Source organism: Lonchura striata, chromosome 13 (assembly GCF_050655825.1).
Source record: "Lonchura striata isolate lonStrDom1 chromosome 13, ASM5065582v1, whole genome shotgun sequence".
Lineage (NCBI taxonomy): Eukaryota > Metazoa > Chordata > Aves > Passeriformes > Estrildidae > Lonchura > Lonchura striata.
Window position 1 is genome coordinate 16,104,850 of NC_140715.1, and position 19,834 is coordinate 16,124,683.

The 19,834-nt window shown below is 51.5% G+C and overlaps 1 protein-coding gene across 4 annotated transcripts in view; it reads left to right on the forward strand.

The window, feature by feature from the left end:
- The first annotated feature begins 2,460 nt into the window (after positions 1-2,460).
- CYFIP2 (cytoplasmic FMR1 interacting protein 2) overlaps positions 2,461-19,834 on the forward strand; it is a 50,381-nt gene continuing 33,007 nt past the window's right edge. For 2 of the 4 annotated variants that reach the window (XM_085591452.1, XM_085591455.1), the window contains exons 1-10: positions 2,461-2,651; positions 8,797-8,937; positions 10,942-11,031; positions 11,111-11,188; positions 12,704-12,805; positions 13,498-13,679; positions 13,993-14,089; positions 14,732-14,860; positions 16,167-16,271; positions 18,988-19,079. In XM_085591452.1, coding sequence (XP_085447578.1) covers positions 8,821-8,937; positions 10,942-11,031; positions 11,111-11,188; positions 12,704-12,805; positions 13,498-13,679; positions 13,993-14,089; positions 14,732-14,860; positions 16,167-16,271; positions 18,988-19,079 — 992 coding nt within the window. In that variant the 5' untranslated portion in view covers positions 2,461-2,651; positions 8,797-8,820. The remainder of the gene's footprint in view (positions 2,652-8,796; positions 8,938-10,941; positions 11,032-11,110; positions 11,189-12,703; positions 12,806-13,497; positions 13,680-13,992; positions 14,090-14,731; positions 14,861-16,166; positions 16,272-18,987; positions 19,080-19,834) is intronic. The other 2 variants (XM_085591454.1, XM_085591453.1) reach the window with 2 other exon arrangements.

Consider the following 19,834-nt stretch of genomic DNA (forward strand, 5'->3'; position numbering starts at 1 on the left):
GGGCAGTGCCAGAGTGGGAAAGCTGCATGATATCAATGCACTCTAGCACAGTCTTCCCTCACCACAGCAGTGTCTAAGGCAAGTTTAGCTGGGCGCCCTTCACGTGGCTTGACCAGATCCGTTCCCCACAAAGCAGAGGTGAGAATATCAGTCTCCCACTGCAAAGTGAGTTGCCTTTCTCTGAACACCCCTTCCCTGCCTGCCTAGAAAGCATTTCACACGTGCTGAACGTTTAAGCTGCTGCCTCTTGTCCTGGCTGTGTCTCTCCAGGGTGGGAGGTTGTGCTTGTCCCTCCTTTTCCCCTCTGGTTGTCCCGGCTGGGTGCAGGGCTCTGCACACTTGGCTGGAGCCAGGCCTGGAGCTGTGTCCCAGCGTGTCCCCAAGCTGCTGCTGAGATGGCCAAGCACAGGCACGGCCAGGCTGGAGCCCCTGCTAGCAAAGGCAGTCAAGCAGTAACCTCATCTAGAAAGAGCAGCTGATGCTTCTCAGCGGAGACCAGGGACTGCAGTGTTGCAGCATTAGCTGTGAAAAGCTCTTTTCTGGGCATGGGTCAGTACCCCTGGAGATGTGGGTGTTGTTCCAATGCACAATTACCTTAAAATCAGGCTTGAAAAAAAAAAAAAAAAACAAAAAAACCTAGAATTACCTGAAGTGTAATGAACAGGTTTTTATGTGATGTTTGGCATTGTCCCTCTCTGAACGCTTGTCAGCACAGCACACAGCAAGATTCAGGTGAATGGCTCTGCTAAAGCTCACTTGGCAGCCACCACAAATTCATGTGTGTTCTTGTGTTCAGCTCACCCCACCATCATGTTCTCTCTCCTCTCCACACACTGATGCACACACTGCTGCTGTAGCTGCATGGGGCTGGCCCTCGCTGTCATTGTCCCCAGCCTGCAGGGAGATCTGCAGGACAAATGCAGGGCAGTTCATTCTATCCTTCTACCAGCTAAGACAACATGAAGCAGAAAATTAAAATAGTATCATAACATTCATGGAATTACTATCACACTGAGCCTGGCTGCTAATGGGACCAGATTAAACTGTGCAAAAAAAAAAAAAAAAAAAAAAAAAAAATCCACAGAAATCTTTTCTGCCAGATTTCTTGAACTTTGTTTCACCCTCAGAATGATATTTGCTGTTAAATCTTTTGTGTCTGCAGTAACAATGTTCACTTACTGAATTTTTCTGACAAGTATTAAATAGTAAAAAGAGGAATGATGGCTACAATGTGTTCTAGTCAAGGGTGAGATAGAGTTGTAGATATCACAGAATCATAGAATAGTTTGGGCTGGAAATGACCTTTAAAGGTCACCTAGTTCAAACCCCAAGGAAGAAATGCTATGCAGAGAAAAGTTCCGTACCCAGAGATTTATTGATACATTTTTTCAGGTGTGATCCTGTCCTTTAAAACAAAGCTACTTCTTAGGACTGTTCTGCTGCTTTTCTAGTTTGCAGACCCCAGTGCCTTCAGCCCCTGGCATCAATTTAAATGACAGCAGCAGATCTGCAGTGTAAACCTGGTGTCCAAGCTTCCCCACAGAGCCAACAGACGCCCACAGAAGAAAGCTCAGCCCCACACTTCCATGGACAGCAGCAGCAGCCTCTGAGGAATTGGAAGGGGTCTCTCAAATCCAGGAAAGGCCAGGCAGCAATCTGATTCTGGCATAGGCTTATGCTCAGGATGGGACACTGCCAGGGCCACCACAGAAATACATCTAGACCTGTAGCTAGGCTTCTGTCAATCCTTGGGTATCCACAAGTGTCTTTCAACAATCAAGACAGCTCCATAGAGGGTTTACATCAGTCACCATGAGGCAGTGTCCCTCTGAAAGCTGGGAGTTTGGATTTCACACTACATCCATAGAGCTGTATTAGAGCTTTAAACGGATGTACAAGCAGGACTGGAAACTTGTCCCTGAAAAAAAGCCAGATGCCAAAAATGCCGAAAGGAAGACCTTTCAGATGCAGTGCTGACTCAGAAGAGGATCGGAGCTCTGAGCAAAGGCGCTGCCTTCAGGTTTTGATCCCCAACATGCTCAGTCACTAGAGGCTCTGTGTGTTTTCTAGATGTGTACGTACTCTGCCACCAGGGCGTTTGTTAAGATGGTAGGTGACGCCTATCAGTGGTCCTCCGAGGGGCAGAGAGGCTGAACACCCTCGCCCCAGCCAGCGCAGCAGCAGCGAGATGGAGAATCCCAGTCTGGTCCTGCTTTCTCAGGGACCCAAACCCGCAGCGCCAGCATCGAGCTTCCGAGGGGCTGCTGCAGCCGCCCCCCGCTCTCTCCCCTCCGTGCCCCGGGGGTGTCGGCGGCCTTCCCCTCCCCGCCGGGAGCCGCCGGCGCCGCGCTGCCGCCAGCCCGGAGCTGCCGGCCCCGAGCGGGGGCAGAGCCGCGGCCCCGGGCGGGGGCAGAGCCGCGGCCCCGCCGCGCATCCCCCGCGCCGCTGGGGGAGGAGCCGCCCGCGCCGCTCAGCCCCTTCCCGCGGCGGGGCCGGGGCTCCCCCCGCCGCCGCGCCGCGCGGAGGGGCCGGCGGAGCGAGAGCCGCGGAAGTGCACTTGCTGCAGCCATTTCCTGCTCTTTGTGCGGCCGGCGCGGAGCATCCCCCGCGGAGCATCCCGCGGCGCCGGGCATCGCACCCGCGGGGCGCAGGTGAGCGGGCGGGGGTGGGCGCGGGGCGGCGCGGGGGCTGCGCGGCTCCATCCCCTCCTTCCCTCCCTCCCCGGGGCTGTGCCGAGCCCCATCTCCGCGATCCCCGGGGCAGGTGCGGGCGCGGCGGGCGGGCCGGGATGTGCGGGATGTGCGGGCCGGGATGTGCGGGATATATGGGATATATCCCACAATGCCGCGAGCTACCTGCGGCGCTCAGCCTGCCCGCAGCCGCCGCACGGCGCCGGGGAAAAAATAGCGCAAATCCCCCTTGCGCTCCCCCCGCCCCGCATCCCCAGCACGGGGAGGGGGCCGGGCCCCGGCCCGCGGGCGCTGCAGGCCCCGCCGCGGCAGCGCAGCCCCGAGCCGGGGTGGCGGCGGTGCCGGAGAACGGGGCGCGGAGAGGATGCTGATGATAGATAGAAGGGCGGCCCCGGCCGGCTCCCGGAGCACCCGTGGCGTGGAAATATGGTGTTCCAGGGGGATGAGGGGGATGGAGGCAGCGCCGGCAGTGCGCTCCGTTCCCAGGGACAGCGCTGGAAGGAAGGGCTGGAGCGGCGGCCGCAGGTCCGGGCTGTGGCGTGGGTCCAGCGGCGGCGCCGGTGCCCGTGCGCGGGGCCGGGCAGCGCTCCTTTGTGCTCAACTTTGCCCCCGGTGCCGCTGGAAATGCCGCTGGAAATGCCGCTGGAAATGCCGCTGGAAATGCCGCCTGCCAGCCGCATCCCACCGGGCGGAGGGGGAGGGAGCGAGTGGATGGATTCCGCAGGAAATTTCCGTGGGTTGGAAGGACCGGGAAAGAACGAGGAGAAGAAGAAGAAGAAGAAGCACACAGTCAACGCTCCCTGCTGTTGGAGAAGGGGGCAGGGTGCGGGGTTTATGTGCTGTCAGGGGACACTGCCAGCAGCACAGCGTGGCCCCCTTTGCCATCTGCCGTTTCCCAGGGGGGGTTCCTGCCTGGGGGCTTTGGATCACAAAGGTCTCAAAGAATTAGGCTGAGTCGCTGAAGCCTCTGCACCCTCCTGCCCTGAGATACCGAAAGAAAAATCACCCTCGTTTTGCATGATGATGGTGGTCTGGGGTTAGGCACAGAGGTGGGTGACTAGCCCAGTGTTCTGGTGTCACAGCCATATAATTCCCTGCAAAGCAAAATTCTTTTTTCCTTTTCTTTGTACAGTTCATTGTTATTAATGGAGCCTAAGGAATAGGAAAAAATCTTTAATTTTCTGACCATGGTCTCTGGAGTAAAGCAAACTATGCTGAATTCATTTTCACTGAATTCAATTTTTGTTAACAAACAGTTATCATCCTTGCATGAGAAATGGGAAGATTGGTTTTGGAAGATCAATAATTGGTCAACTATTAACAATGCTGGACTGTGTGATTTGGTTTCTCAGGAAGTGCTTTAACTGTCAGCAGTGGCTTGCTTATAAACTTGCGCTAAATTTCTCAACTCTATTGGAAATGTAGTATCATATACCTGTCTCCTTCCTTGACCCACTTTCTTTGGCACCAGAAAAAAAAAAATACTATTTAGTTATTCTAAAAGAAATAAATTCCAGGGTAATTGTGTTGCTGAGAGACGAGGATGCTGCAAACGCTTGGAACTCAGCCCTAATGGGATGGCAGAAAACATAGAGTGGATATAGAAAAAAACAGCTTCAGGAGTCATGCAGTTTGGCTTCCTTTTTTTAATGGGAAGGGTAATTTTATGGATATTAACATCTGTGTTAGAGCATAGGCCCAGCTCTGCCAGCCTCACTCCCTCTGCAAAGAACCTCCTGACTGTGGTGGTGGTTGCAATTACAAGTCCTGTGCATTTTAGGCAGGAGTCAAACTAAAGTTTTGCACTGTGAAGTTATTTTTTACTAAATACATATTTGTGGCCAGGATACTTTATCCTCCTGTTGCTGTCAGGCAGTGGGTACCAGAAACTTGGCTTTTACGCAACTGGTACTTCGTTCTGCTGGGTATTTGTTGGGCCAGGAGAGGGCCTGCCCACTGGTTTGGTGCTATGTTTGGAGAAAGAGAGGGAAGCATTTTCACAGGGGTAAAACTAAATTCAGTGACTTTCCCAGGTTACCCAGGGGAATCAGAGCTGGAAAAGATTCTCAGATCCTCAGAGAGTGACTAGGTTTGTCCTTCTCTACATTGCCACCTCCCCAGAAAGCCTTTTTTGCTGCTCACCTCACCCCAGGCTCACAGGGTTTGGATTCTGTCTGGGTAATTCCCATTTTTTCTTGCCTCCTTTCCTGTTCTTGGTGTCTACTACAGAACCAGTGTGAGTGTCTGCTGTAGGATCAGGCAAGTTGAAAATCCTAAACAGCCCTTGCCACTTCCCCAGAGCTCTGAGCTGTGCAGCTTGGGAGCTGAGCACACGTGCATGCAACATATTCATGATGGCCCTGCTTTTAAAAGTCTTTATTTCCCCAATCTGTTTGAGCAGTAAAGTCACCTTTGTGCTTCTCCCTGCCAAGAGGATGATACTGCACCAATACTTCTGGGCAAGCATTTTGGTGGGGAAGGCAGGACATGCCCTGCAAGTTCAGAGATCTGGGATGTCCATCCTCTCTGCTCAGACTTTCCTGTGCTGACTGTGAAATCTGTCCCCCAGGCTGCTGCCACAGCTGCCCCTGTGTCAGGAACTGCTCCCTTCCATCTCAGGCTAGTGGAGCCATGCTCCCTGCCTGGCTGGCTCCCTGCAGCTCCCCCAGGTCCTCTGTGAGAGATCATTTGGCTTTAGAAGGTGTGTGAGATGGCCAGAGGGTTTGCAGCTGAGGTGTGGGAAGGGGACAGGAAGTTTCTGCAGCAAACGAGCAGAAAGTGTGTGCAGCACTACACCCATTAGCACTGGGGCTCATGAGCAGAAGGGATAAACAGCCCAGTGCAGCATCCCTGCCTCGGGTTTCACTGGGGTGGGGTTGGTTTCTGCCAGGCTCACCTTCAGTTTTGCCAAAACACGTAGGACCAGAGGAACTTTGGTTTCTCTGATCAGGGGTGGGATATGGAGGTGGCTCCTGGCAGCCTGTGAGGCCAGAGGCAGGACTTGCTGCAGGTGTGCCTGGGCTAGGACAGAGAAAAGCCCTGTCCCTGGGCACGCTGCTGTGCTGCTCCCTGCTTGGGTGGAGCCCAGCACTGTCACCAGACCACCACCACGAGCTGGGTGTCCTCTTCCAGCACAGCCACCCCACCCCAAAGCCCAGGTGGTGGATGGCAGTTAGGGCTTTTTGATGAGCTCCACAGGGATCCCTGAATTCCCTGAGCTGGAGCTGCTTGGCCACTGCCAGATGAACTCCCAGGAACTCCCAGCTGCCCCCCTTGTCTCTGGACAGAGGAGATGGAGCTGGATTTACAGCACAGCCCCAGCCTGTCTGGGTTAGAACCTTCTTTGCAGGAGGGTGAGGGAGGGCAGCACAGGTCTAGGGGACCAGGGCTTCACCTGCCATCCTCTCTGGATGATCTGGGGTGATGATCCAGCTCTGCTGGCCCTGGACCAGTGGCCCCTCTGTCACACACTCTGTCTGTGAGGCTGCTGTCTGTGGCAATGTGCTAGAGACACCAGGTCCAGGGGAAATCCTGGCTGACCACGCTGTTCCCTGGAGCTGCCCTTGGGTTCTGGTTGATGTTAAGAAAGAGGGGAGTGGAAACTGGAAGTCCCCATAAAACCTCATGTGTTAAACCCTCAAAGTCAGTTTCTCCAGCTGAATCTGGATCCTTGCACTGCTCAGCCATGGCAAAGCATGGGGTGGGCTGGTGGCTGATTGCTCCTCTCACTTGCAATGACTTGATGCATTCTTTTCTGTTCATGTATTTCTGCACCCTTCCTCTCTGCCTGAGTGCCAGATTTTTAGGGTAGGGACTGGCTTAACCTCCCAGTTGTGTGCACTGCCTGGCACAGCAGGACCCTGATGCTAGGTTTTGTACTCGTTCTCCTGGGGTGGCTCCAAGAGCAGCAATAATTTTGTCCCTTGAGTTGCTGAGCTCTTTGGGTGTCACAGGGTTGTTGTGGGAGTGCATTTGATTACAGCAAACAGACAACACCTTGCACAAATGGCTTTAGAATTGGACTTAGAGAAAAATGGGGAATGAGCCCAAATAAACAGGCACAAATCCCTCCAAGCTATGAAATGGAAAGTTTTGCCTTCTCAATCCTGAAGTATGTAATGAAGCATGAGTGAATAGCCAGGAGTGTTCTGGCATCCCAGTGATGGTGGAGGAGTGTGGTGGGCAGTTCTGTGTCCATCTGTGTCCATCTGGGGCTGGGCAAGCTGAGCCTCCCCCTGTGCAGAGCAGCCCAGGGACCCACAGGCAGGCAGGGAGGAAACTGCAGAAATGTAATGTCTGGGTTTGACAGTTGCTACAGTTTGTAACAGGAAACCATTTTACCAGACAGAGGTATAGAAGGAAACAGAAATTTGAGTGTGGAGGGGAAAAGCTGCTTGAGATTTTGGGTATTTTCCAGGCACTCATTTAATGATTCTTCAGCTGCAGGTACAACCAAACCTGTTTCTCAGCTGCCTGGTGCCTTGGGGAGGCATTTGTGGAGCAGGAATGAGTTCTGCCAGGCTCGTAGGTATTCCTGCAGCCCACGATGATGAGGCACAGCTACAGACTCCTTCCCTCTGTTGAAGCCACTCCAGGAGTGCACCCTGTGTCACCCCTTAGCTGTGGCCCTTGCTGGATGTGTGTGTGCCTATCCATGGATGTCCCAAAGCCATTATCCTTTGTGCTTCCAGTGCTGGAAATAAAAAGCAAACTTATTTTCTTGGAAGCAGTGGGAGCTGCTGTTGTGAGCAGAGGAGCTGCTGTGGTTATACTCAAGGCATGTTCTGCTGCTGCTGTATTTGGTGCTTGTGCAGACACTGCTGGAGCCTTCTGCCCTGCCTGCTACCATGTCTGGCAAAAAAAGTTGCAAAAGCTAAGAGAAAAGCCAAAGAGATGATTAAAGGATTTGAAAACATGCACTGTAATGAGGCAGGCAAAGAGCTTAGCTGGCTTGCAGGGTGTTATATTGAAATGTGTGAGTATCTCAATGGGAACTTTGATTTAGGAACTCTACCATCCTGCAGATCAGAGCAACGAAACTCAAAGGCTCACATTTCAAACTAGACAGGCTCTGAGTGAGGCAAGAAGCACTGTGTGTGTGTGTGTGTGTGTGTGTGTGTGTGTGTGTGTGTGTGTGATTTTTTTAATGGAATCAGGTGTCAATATTTAAAGAATTCTCTCTCTCCAAATGTCTAAGTGCAGCAGGGTGTTTTTCTGGGAGACACAGGCTCTAGGTTGGCCACAGCTATTGCAGAGGATTAGGCATTAACTGGGGAAGCCCTGTGGCTGTGATTACACAAGGGCTCAGCCTGGGTGACAGCACCATCCCCGTGCCTGAGCACTCACAGCCAAGGTGAGTGGCAGGGGAGATGGGGACACACAAGTTTGTTCTGTGGTTCCCACTGGGCTCCTGCCTGGGGTAAGCACCAGGAACTTGCAGAAATGTTTCCCTTTGATTTTATTTTGTGTATTTATTTTCATTTTTGCAACTGGAGCTCTTGGAAGCTCCAGGGCAGGCTGGGACTGGGCAGGGGTTGCCACGTCAATGGTAAAAGTAGGGAAATTTAACAGCAGCTTCTTTTTTGCTGTTTGCAGTGCCACAGCTTTGCCTGCACAACACTCGAACCTTTCCAGTTCACCTCTGGGATTTAATGCTGTTGGTTGTTTACAGTTTCCAGGGCTGTTCATGTGTGTGAGGAGAGCATGTGAGTGTCAGCATCCATCATACTTCTCTAATCAAGCTGCTTCAGGAGATATTCTTGATAGCACCGCTTTGCATTTTGGAGCACACACTTTCACCTGGGGCTGCTAAAGCTGCACTGCAGCACCCAGCTGTTCTGTCTGAGAGTTTTGCATAAAGAGAGAAGTGCTTGGGTGGGTAGTTCTGTTTCTCTTATTCTGCATTCCTGCTCTGCTGTTGAATCGCAGGAGAGAGATGACATAGACACATGGTATAATGCACAAGAAAAGGGAAAACATACACTGTGATTTTGTCCCCTGCCATGCCAGTCAGTCGTGCTCCGATTTTGTCCTTTCCCACTCAGTGTCCTGCTGGCTGACTGGATTTCTTGTCTGCCTATCACGCTCTCTTTTGCTTTGGCTTTAGCAGGGGAACTGAACATCTGCAGCCATGACGACTCACGTCACCCTCGAGGATGCCTTGTCCAACGTGGACTTGCTGGAGGAGCTGCCCCTGCCAGACCAGCAGCCATGCATCGAGCCTCCTCCTTCCTCCATCATGTACCAGGTACTCCAGCTCCCGAGGCACGGGGTAGGGAGGGTTGTTCCAGTGGCTCATGCACAACACAGGGCCACACAGTGCTGTGAGAACCAGCTGAAAACATCCGGGGTTCAGCATGTTGGAGGAAGTGTTCAGAACACTGAACACTAGCCACAAATGCGTTCCCAAGGACTTTAAAAGGAAGGCACCAGAGTTTGGTGAAAAGGACTTTTAAGGCCGAGCGAAAATGAGGACCAGAGTGCATGAATGGGTGGGAAGCAGGAGATAAGATTTGTGATAACAGCAGAAAGTTCTCAGCGATGTTTATTTGTGCACATATTTCTGTGCTTCCTTTCCACGGTCGTGCGTGCATCGAACTGAGCAGGGCGGGCTCAACATCCTGCCTGACTTTGGCTGGCCTGTGCCTCTAGCACAGCTGGAGCTGCTGGCATGCAAGGGAGGGCAGCTGCTAGAACCACTTCTCTGCCCTGAACAACTCAGATTTAGCTGCAGCTGCACTCACCAAGCAAAGCTTGGCAGGGGCCCAGGGCACGGCTTGGCTCCTGCTTTTGCTCCCGCAGTGGGATGCCTCTGCTGCTTGGCCACCATACCCTGCCCTATAGCACACACCCAGGGTTAAATATAATAGGGGGTTCCTTTCTCCATCCTGCCACTGCTGAGCTGCTGGCTCACCCGTGGCAGTGTATAAATACACCAACACTGTGATTGTTGTGCCTTGAATGCAGGGCTTTGCAATTACAGCATCTCCTTCAGCAGGTCGGACCCAGGGCTCATTCCACAGCTTTGGTATCTCTGTGAGTTATCAGACCCAAAGGTCATTCTGGGCTGTTCAAATTTCAACTCTCCCTGAAAAATCTTGATGTAATTATTTGCTTATCTCTTCTTTCAATAAATTTTTAGCCTTTGCTGGTTTGTGTGTCATGAGGGGCTCAGAGTCCAGCTGTATGGCACAGCCTCCTTTCAGGACCATGAGTTTGTGCACACAGCTGGGCCTAAAAGCCTCCTCTAAGCTGGATCTGGAGATGTTGGCCAAGCCTGTTTCCTCATAATACTCACTTTGTGTGTAGCCCTTCCCCCTGCTAGCCAGAAATGCTCAGAACGCAATCTCAGCTTTTGTTGTCACATTGGTCACATGTGATGTTCTGGAGGCACTAAGAAGAGTAGCCCTGTGGCCACAGGTCTGTGCTCCCAGCTTTGCTACTCAGGAAATCAGTTATTGAGGTGAGTGTGGTTGCTGCAGTGCTGCTGTCATCACAAAGAGCAGCTCTGGGTGCTTAGGACCTCTGTCTGCCCTGCCCTGCAGCAGGTACCATCAGCCAACCTTGGCAGAGGAAATCACCAAGCACAGGGCATGTGAAGGGCACTCCAGAGAGCCAGGGGAGCTGATTTTCTATCCCAAACCTGCCTCTGCAGTTTCTTGTTCCCCTGTACCAACCCAAAACTGTATCACAACTTCCAGAACAAATGTTTGTCCCAAATGTTTGTGCTTGCACTGGTAATAGCACCTGGATGAGGGCTGACTTTCATATTTATGTTTTCCAGACAGCTCATTCCCTGCCCTTTCTCTGTGTTTATCCCTTTACTTCCTGCTGACAGGATGTGGTCTTCCCCTAGCAGCCAGGGCACAAACAGAAATTAATAAAGCTGCATCTGTCTTTGAGTTACCAAGCTAAAATCTGTAGAATAATTGCTCTAACTTTTCTCTCTGGTATGGCTGCAGTAAAATTTGGCTTAATTTTACAAGGATTGTAAATGTCAGTCTTGACTGCCATATTTCCACACATATTCCCTGCAGAACAACCATGTATGATTCCAGAGTATCTCAGGGTGTGTGTGTGTACGGAACTACTTCAGACCTAGAGGTGCAGCACCTCAAAGAGTTCACAAGCTCCTCCTGTGCCCCAGGAACCCTACTAATTCTGCTTTTTGCCAACACATCCTATGTTAGGCTGTACCAGGTGAGCAAACAGCCAGCTGTGTTTAATTCCCATCTCTCCATTTTGCCCACAGGCTAATTTTGACACAAACTTTGAAGACAGGAACGCCTTTGTGACAGGCATTGCCAGGTACATCGAGCAGGCCACAGTGCACTCCAGCATGGTGAGTCCCCCAGCACTGTCCCCAGGCTGCTGAGCCCCCAGGGACTGCCCTGCCCCACCAACACCCCTCTGTCTTTCAGAATGAGATGCTGGAAGAAGGCCACGAGTATGCTGTGATGCTCTACACATGGAGGAGCTGCTCACGAGCCATCCCTCAGGTAGCCAAGCCCTTCCCAGGCAGGGCTGCTCCCAGAGCACCTCTTTGGTTTTGTGTTGTGTGGGTTAGTTTAGAGTGGAGACAGAAGAACAGGAAAAGCAAAGCAGACTAAAGCAGATGATGCTGAGACCCAGCCATGAGGAGATGTCTGCTGTTGATTGGGTATTTTATATTTGGTGCTGTGCTGCTGTTGCTTCCCCTGGCTACTCCAGCAGAAGGCTGTGTCTAAGCTGATGGCAAGACAGCACTACAAATAATTTGGTGTAGTGTCCTCCCTGTGACATCTGTGCCTCTCTGAGCAGCTTGTGGGGTCCCTGCCCCTTCCCCCTGTGCTCCTCTCAGGCTGCTGTCAGTGCTGTGTGTGATGGAGGAGTAGAGAGTGCCACAGCAGAAGGTTCAGTTACACCATGACCAGGTTTGATCTTGCAGTGACCACTGTGCTTTGCCATGGGGCACATGGATGTGGCCAGGGGGGTCCTGTGTTGGCCCCCCAATCTCCCTGCTTGGTCAGGTGCAGCTCCCTGCTGTATCATAGACTGTGGCTTCACAGGGGCTGCTCCTGAGTGTGCACCACTCCTCCCTACCCCAGCTGCATCCTCCTGGCCACTGGTGCATGGTGGGGTTCTCGGGGCTGTCCTGGGCAAGGCCAGGAGCTGAGCTTTGTATTGACCTGTGTGAGTCCCTTCCAGCTCAGAATATTCTGTGACTCTGTGGTGCTGCCTCACTGCAGTGTGGAGCAGCAGGGCAGGGATATTAGATTGCCTGCTGCAGGGAGGGCAAGGCTCCTTTGTGATCAGGCTGGCTGAGGTGTCCCCCCATGCCCTGAGAGTCAGCTGCTGGGCTCCTGAACGTGCAGCAGAGCTGTCAGCCCCATCACAGCCTTCTGGGAGCAACAGCTGCAGACAAAACCAGAGGAGGGCAGCAGGATGCCCTGGGCAGCTGGTGTTTTCCCTGTAAGGTTGATAATGACTCCAAGTAACTGTTTTGCAAGTGAGATGGATGACAACTGAGTAAGTCCTTAAATTTAGCTTCCCAGGAGCCCAGTGACAGTGACTCAGTTCATTGCTGTGAGCCACAGACAAGCCCAGTGATTTTTAATGGATCCTCAACAGAACCAGAATAATCCCAGTGAGGCTCAGGCAGAGCTGTAAGCTGGTGCCTTGTGTGTCTTGCAACACAAATCTCAGATAACTTCATGCTACAACATTCCCACATTGTACAGCAAGTCCAGACTCCATACCGCTTGTGTTCCATGCCAGACAAATGCATTAGGAGATTTTTATCCCCTAGAATCAGGATTGTGCCTTTTCAGAATGAACGCAGAGAATTTCAGATCTGAAATATCCCCTTTTGCTTTTGCCTGTTGTATTGAGATCCAGCTACTTCTCAGGTCCCCCCTGTGTTGTCTTTGGGTGGGGATAGGACTCCAGGTGAAGCAAGGAGAAGGTGGTGCCACAGTGATGCACAGCTGGCTTAGAAGCTGATGCTGACACAGATTATTTTCTTTGCAATGCAGGTGAAATGTAATGAACAGCCAAACCGAGTGGAGATTTATGAGAAAACAGTGGAAGTCCTGGAGCCAGAAGTCACCAAGCTTATGAAGTTCATGTATTTTCAGGTAAGTGACCAAGGAGAGAGGCAAAAATAATCTATTTACTTTGGTGTTAAGATCCCAAGCAGGGCTGTGCTATCCTTGCTTGCCAGGACAGCCCCCAGTAGGTCTCTCCCTTGCAGCCACCTGAGCAGAAACCTGAGACCTGTGTGAAGGAAAATCTGCGTGTCCCTTGCTCAGCCCCAAAATCTTCTATACAGATTGGGAAAGAGCACACCCCTTCAAGTTCATGGAGACCCTGAGACCCCAATGTTGGAAGCTAAGGATGTCACAGGCTCCTGTTTTTCAGGGATGTTGGCTGATGTGAAGAGCTGATTGTCCATTGCCATGTGGCAATCATGGCTGCTGAGGGCTCCCCATCACCACCTGTGTTATAACTTGCTGCAGCTCAGATTCACAATCATTTTTAGGTTTTATAGCCTGTAAGGTCCTTTATGTCCCACCCTAAAAATGCAGCCTGATTTTGCAGAGCACCCCACACTTGGGACAGGTGCAGTTGGAGAGCTCAAGCCCCTTTCTGCCCTCAAGCACTGAGCGTGTTTCTCAGCAGTGATTTGTAAAAGTGCTTCATTGCATGGGAACAGCAGAGAGGAGCCTCAGACCCTCCATCCCCAGCCAAAAAATGCTTTTTTTCAAGGAGCTGGTGGGGTGGAGGGGGTTCCCCTGGTGGTGCACAACCCTGTGTCCCCACCCTGCAGCGCAAGGCCATCGAGCGGTTCTGCAGCGAGGTGAAGCGCCTGTGCCACGCTGAGAGGAGGAAGGACTTTGTGTCCGAGGCCTATCTCCTCACTCTGGGCAAGTTCATCAACATGTTTGCTGTCCTGGATGAGCTGAAGAACATGAAGTGTAGTGTGAAAAATGATCATTCTGCTTACAAAAGGTGAGAGGGGGCGAAGTGGTGGGAATGGGGACAGGACTGTGCCTGTTCTGCAAGGGAGCGCCTGGTCTGAGCAGCAGTGAGGGCAGGAGGACATCAGGGCTGGAGATGGGGTTTCTGTGCTGTCCTAGGCTCTCTTCGTGAATTTAGGCAAATCTCTGAGCCCTGTGTGTTTCAATTCCCTCTTGGTGAGTAGAGCTGTGATGCTGGGGAGTCTGAAGCTGCAACATTGCTGCAGGTCAGGCAGGGAGGGTGGGTGGTGACAGTTTCACATTGGCTGAGTGACCCTTGGTGATGTTGGATTTGTCCCTTCCAGAGCTGCCCAGTTCCTGAGGAAGATGGCAGACCCCCAGTCCATCCAGGAGTCCCAGAACCTCTCCATGTTCCTGGCAAACCACAACCGCATCACTCAGGCAGGTCCCTTTTCTCTGAGCCCCTGAACCTTTCATGAGTAGAGAGGAGCAGTGATCTGCTGAGGCTGACAGCACCTCAGACCAGGCCGTGGCAGCAGCTGTTGGGTCTTTGTCACCGACTCTGTGCTCTTTTGGTCAGGCTTTGTAATTCTAGCAATGTCTCCTCGTGGGTGGCTTTGAAGGTCTCTATGTTAAGACAAAGATGAAGATCTAAAAGGTGTAAGAAGAGCTCTGGGAGATGAAGGTTCTGCCAGAACTCCATCCCCTGCAGCTGCATGGGAGCTGCTGCTCAGCCCCCATGGCTCTCCACACTTCACAGGCTCCACTGGTTCTGCTAACTAGTTAAAATGCTGCGCAGGGACAGGAGTCAGACAGTTTGCTCAGAGGCACCCCCCCCTTTACACCTCATTGTCTGATGTTTGGTGTTGTGATCAGTCTGAAGAAAAGTTGTCCTGCAGAGGAAGGTTGTTTTTTCCAGGTGGTAGCATAAGCTCAGTCTTCTACTGGTAAACTTAAGAAAAGCACAAAAATAAGGTTTGAAGGAGCATCTTATTGTTCTACTCTTAATCCTTAAAATGTTTCCTGCCTTGTTTCTTCTGTTCCTCTGCCCATGTTCGTGATGTGGCTTCTGTTGTGTTTCAGTGTCTGCACCAACAACTAGAGGTTATCCCTGGCTATGAGGAGTTGCTGGCTGATATTGTCAACATCTGTGTGGATTACTATGAAAACAAGATGTATCTCACCCCCAGTGAGAAGCACATGCTCTTAAAGGTGAGGTTGGGCCATGCTTGTGGGGCTGGGTGCTTTCATAGTTTCACTGTTGTGAATTCCTAGGACAACATCTCTCTTCAATTTCTAGATTTTTTGCTCCTCTTGGCTGACATGCATCCCTTTTCTGCAGAGACGGTGCCCTGTGCTCACACAAGTTGCTGTGAGTGCTCTGCAGGCACTGCAGCAGCAAAGCTGCTTTGCTTCCTCCTCTTCCTGTTCCCTTTCTGATCCCTGTTGCTTTGTGTCCTCTGCTGTGGTACCTCAGTCCTCCTCTCACTCACCTCTTTTTGTAGCTGGACATGAGTTGGGGATGTCCTACCCCTGTGCTCTGAAGTGACAGCTCTGCTGGGCAGTGCCATGAGCTGCCTCTGTTCCTGCCCTCACTTGGACCTTCTCCCATCAAGCCTCTGCTGTCCTTTATGGCCTTCTCCCTTATTCCCATATAAAAATCTTCCTTCCTCTCTGTCCCTTTCCTCTTCCCCATCTCCATCTCTCTGCTTTCCCCACAGTCCTTCCCAATGCTGCCAGCAGCTCTGCTTACCTGGTACTGAGCACGTGGTGGCTGAGAGCACTGGTGGGTGCCCTACATCTTCCAAGGCTGGAAGGGGTTTTTCTGTTGTGCATGGAGGTGCAGGATCGTGGGCTTGACCTGTGTAACTGCAGAGGACATTGTAAAATCACCACCAACTTTGTAACCCAGGATTTTCTTCTCAATGCCAATTCCCAGCAATAATTCCCTGCAGAAGGCAGATGCTCCCAGGTTTGTTTTCCTGGCTGTAAAGAGTCTTCAAGATAAATATGCCAAAATCTCAGTTTATTTGGTGTATTTTTCCTTGCTGTCAGTCAGTTACTGGCAGTGATTGCAGTTACTATTACCATAAAAACTTCATTACAATGGTGTGAGTCAGCTCAGGTTCTCTGAAGTGTGGGGAGTTTGACTCTGTAATGATTTGTACTGAATTAATGGGGGAGGGGGAAAAATCAATCCAGGAAAATATTTTAAATTCTTCTCCAGAAGTAAACTTTTGACTTCAGGTGGAGAAAACTTTTGGGTTGTTGTGTGGGGAGAGAAGGAACAAATAACTAAAGGAAGCATCCTGTGTTTTTGCACAGACAACAGAAGCAATCCACTGTGTGTCCTCTGCCTACCATGTGCATCCTGGCAGATACAGGCACATTTTAAACATTTCCTCATGACGATCAGGTGGTAACAGGAGCCTGAAATGGTCTTTCCTCATGCTGAGTGATGGAGAACTGTCTTTTCTGACTTCATGCTGATGAAACCTTGCCTTTCCATCTTCTGCAGGTGATGGGGTTTGGCCTGTATCTCATGGATGGGAATGTCAGCAACATTTACAAGTTGGATGCCAAGAAGAGAATCAACCTTAGCAAAATAGACAAATTCTTCAAGGTCAGTGAGCTGTCTGTGTGAGGCTGGTGTTTATTGCAGACCAGTGGATTAATGGCCTGCACCACTGCACATGCTGCTAGCAAAAAACAAACCACAGGAATCATTTGCAGGTCCAAAAAACCCAAGGGTTGAGAAGCTTTCTAGGCCAAAGGCTGAGGAATGGAACTGCTGTGAGCAGGCTGGGCACAGAGCTGCAGCAGGGGTGAGGTGAGCCGTGCTGGCCCTCAGTGCCTGCAGAGCTGGGGATGCAGAGCAGTGCTGGGGCTGCCTCTGCTCCCATGGGCAGCCATGGGAGCTGCAGCTCTGGCTGCTTCTGCCAAGGGCCAGAGGATGGAGAAGTTGTTTCATGGGTGAGGATGTGCCTGACTGTCTGACTGACGTGGCTTCTGTCTCTTTGCACATTCCTGAGGCAGGTTTGCAATCTGTGCTTTCAGGCCACCAGCAAATCTCGTTGATTTGTGGGTGATGATTCTGCTTCTCTTTCCCTCTGCAAGCTGCTCAGCCGAGGGACAGAGGACACAGTTTTATTTCATGTATAAACTGTGCTCCCTGTAGCACGGGAAAAGCTTTTGGGGGAGTTTGTGTCAACTGGGACTTGGAGGTGTTCACTGAGATCTTCAGAGGGTCACTCTGTGGTTTGATGAACTGTTTGTCTGGTTTGATGTGGATTTTGGGGAACCTACCCATGAAACCTGGATGTTCCCAGTGGCAGGATGGGAAGCAGCCACACAGCACATCTGGCCATGGTCTGATCCACAGCTGGAGGCCAGGGACCACTCAGCACAGGAAAGGTTTGGCGACGAGGGCTGAGAGCCCACACAGCACCTCAGGGAAGGTGCTGCCTCCTTTCCACTACTTCTGGGCACAGACTGGGACTGGGAGGCATTTTGGGTTTGGAACAGGTCAGCTGTAGGAGGCATGGTGGGATCTAGCAAAGGACAAATGAGTTGGTGGCAAAGAGCAGGAGGACAGTGGAAGAATTTCCCAGATGGAGCAGATGGAGTTCTTCCTTAGTCCTTCATTAATCTTCCCCCTGAGATGGAAAGATTAGTTGCTGTTACCAACACTTGCTCCAGATCAGGGAAAATGAGAAGGTGATGATTTGTGGAAGGGCACAGAGGGCTCCTTCTCCCCAGTCTTCCAGCACAGTGGGTTCTCCCTGGTGCTTCACCCAGAGGTGGGGTGAGGAGCCTGGGTGAAGAGATTGGTGGTGGTGTTGGATAGAGGATGTCTCCCTGCTTATTGCCCCAAGGTTTGTGGGTGATGTGCTGGGTGTGTGCAGGGGAGGGAAGAGGTGAGGCAGGTTTGATGGAAGGTTGGTGTGCATCCTCCCCTGAGCGAGTGGGGACCTGTTGGCCCCAGTTTGCACCATTTTCTAGAGACAGCCCCAAGAGCAGTGGACAACAGACACCATAACCTTATGGACAGGGCAATGATGAAGTGTTTAGAAAACTTCCCATCACTGGGGAGACTGATCTGCAAAGGTGATTTATCACATCATTCTTTAGAGTCTTCTGGGTTTTCCCTGATTCAGTGGGAATTCAACTAAATCTCTAAATCAAGCCTTCAGTGTAGAGTTTGGTCATCTTGGTGCATTCAGACAGGTTTGCTGTTCATTGAAAATGCTGTGGGCCTCAGAGAATGAGGTGAAATACCTTCCATTGCATGGAGTAACTTTCTCTTTTCCAGCCTGGTTTCCTTTTGCACTTGTCCAGCATCTACCATGGTCTCACCTAATCAGTAAAGTACCACTCCAAACTAGGAAAGACCAACTACTCCTTCACTACATCTGCTTTTTGCCTTCTGATTAAATTTCTAGTGGATTGCCCAGGAATTTGAGTAGTGAAAATGAACTACCCCTTCATTTAAACCTTTTATGGAAGTGCCAGTGGGAATCCCTGATGACAGCATTACACATCCTGTGCACAACTCAGCCTGAGAAGGGTGTGATAACAAGACAGGGAATTTGCCCCCATCTTCCCTGAATTTTGGGGCAAGATGTTTGTAACTGGGTGGAGTTGAAGCTTTGTATTTTATTGATGAGCTGTCAGTAGCCCTTGGTTGGATTTTGTTTGAAAGTGGAAGTTTAGTGAAGGAGAGACCTGTCTGAGCTTGAGGTATCTTCAAAGCACTTGGAATTTATTTCCCATCCAAAACCTTCTGAGATGTAAAGGGCAAGCAGAGCCATGTTACATTGCCTGTGTCTTTCTCTTCATGGAGAAGTTTTAAGACACGTCACAAGCAACCACAGTGCTGAGTCTCTGGGGAGAGCTGACACCTTCCTGGGTGTCCAAAATAGCAACATACTGGCTTTTCATCCCTCCTTTGTCTTGGTAGATTAGGCTGGGAGACAGTAAGGCCTGCTCAGGACCACACTTCTCTCTTTTTGTTGTAAAAAGAGCCTTTCCTCTGGCTGGTAACAGCACTGAGCCATTCTGGCTATAACCAGCCTGGTAGCAGTGAGCCCAGGGCTCCAGAGCACGCACAGGGAGCGATTCCCTCCCACAGAAAGCCCTGTGATCATTCTCAGTCATCTCCTAGTGTGAAATGACCCTGGGTCCAGGTTTGCACTTTGCTTCAAACATCCTGACACTTTGCAAAGCTTCAGAGGTGCAGCGTGCCTTTTTGGAGTTGTGCTGGGGCCAGGCCTTCTCTCTCTCTCTCTCTCTCTCTCAATCTCTGCCATGTTTCAACCATCTTTTGTTTTCTTTTCCAGCAGCTGCAGGTGGTTCCTTTATTCGGCGATATGCAGATAGAACTGGCCAGATACATTAAGACCAGTGCTCACTATGAGGAGAACAAATCCAAGTGAGTGCCTGCCATAATGTCTCTTGGCTTCTGTGTGTGTCCTGAGGGCCGCGGGGGCTGCGGCCCCGCGCGTGTGCCAGGCCTGTGCCCGTGTGCGTGTCCCCGTCAGGCTGGGTCCGGCGTGCCAGCTCTGTGTGCCCGCGTCTCCCTCCCTGTCCCTGCGTGGGGAGGTGGCCTCGGCGGCCCTGGGGGTGCAGCCAGCTCCCAAGCTCCGTGTCAGCATCCCCTGGGAGCAGGCAGGGCTGGGAGGGGGCTGGCGGCGAGGCAGGAGGGAGGAAGGGTGGCTGGGGCAGCGCCGAGTGCGTGCGAGCTGTGTGAGTGTGAGCAGCGTGTCCCTGCTCTGGGGAGATTTTAATCCACAGCTTGCACCCCGAGGACAAAATCCTCCAGAGCATGAACACAGCAGTGGATCTGTGCAGTAGCCAGGGTGTCTGCTCTAGCTCAGGCAGGGTTCATGAAGAAGGACAGCAGCCATGAGGATTGAAGCAGAGGATCAGATGCTCTGGAAATTAATGAACTGGAAAAGACTGAATGTGGCACTAACGACTGGATGTGGCACTCAGTGCTCTGGTTTAGTTGACAGGGTGGTGATCAGTCAAGTTTGGACTTGATGATCTTAGGGGTCTTTTCCAACCTTAATGTTTCTGAATATTGTGGGAGAACAGCAGGAGTGGAGAGTTCAGGGGTGGCCTGGGCTCACGGGCAATTTGCTGCTGCCATCAGATGAATCCACAGATGTTGTTTCAGTCACAGCA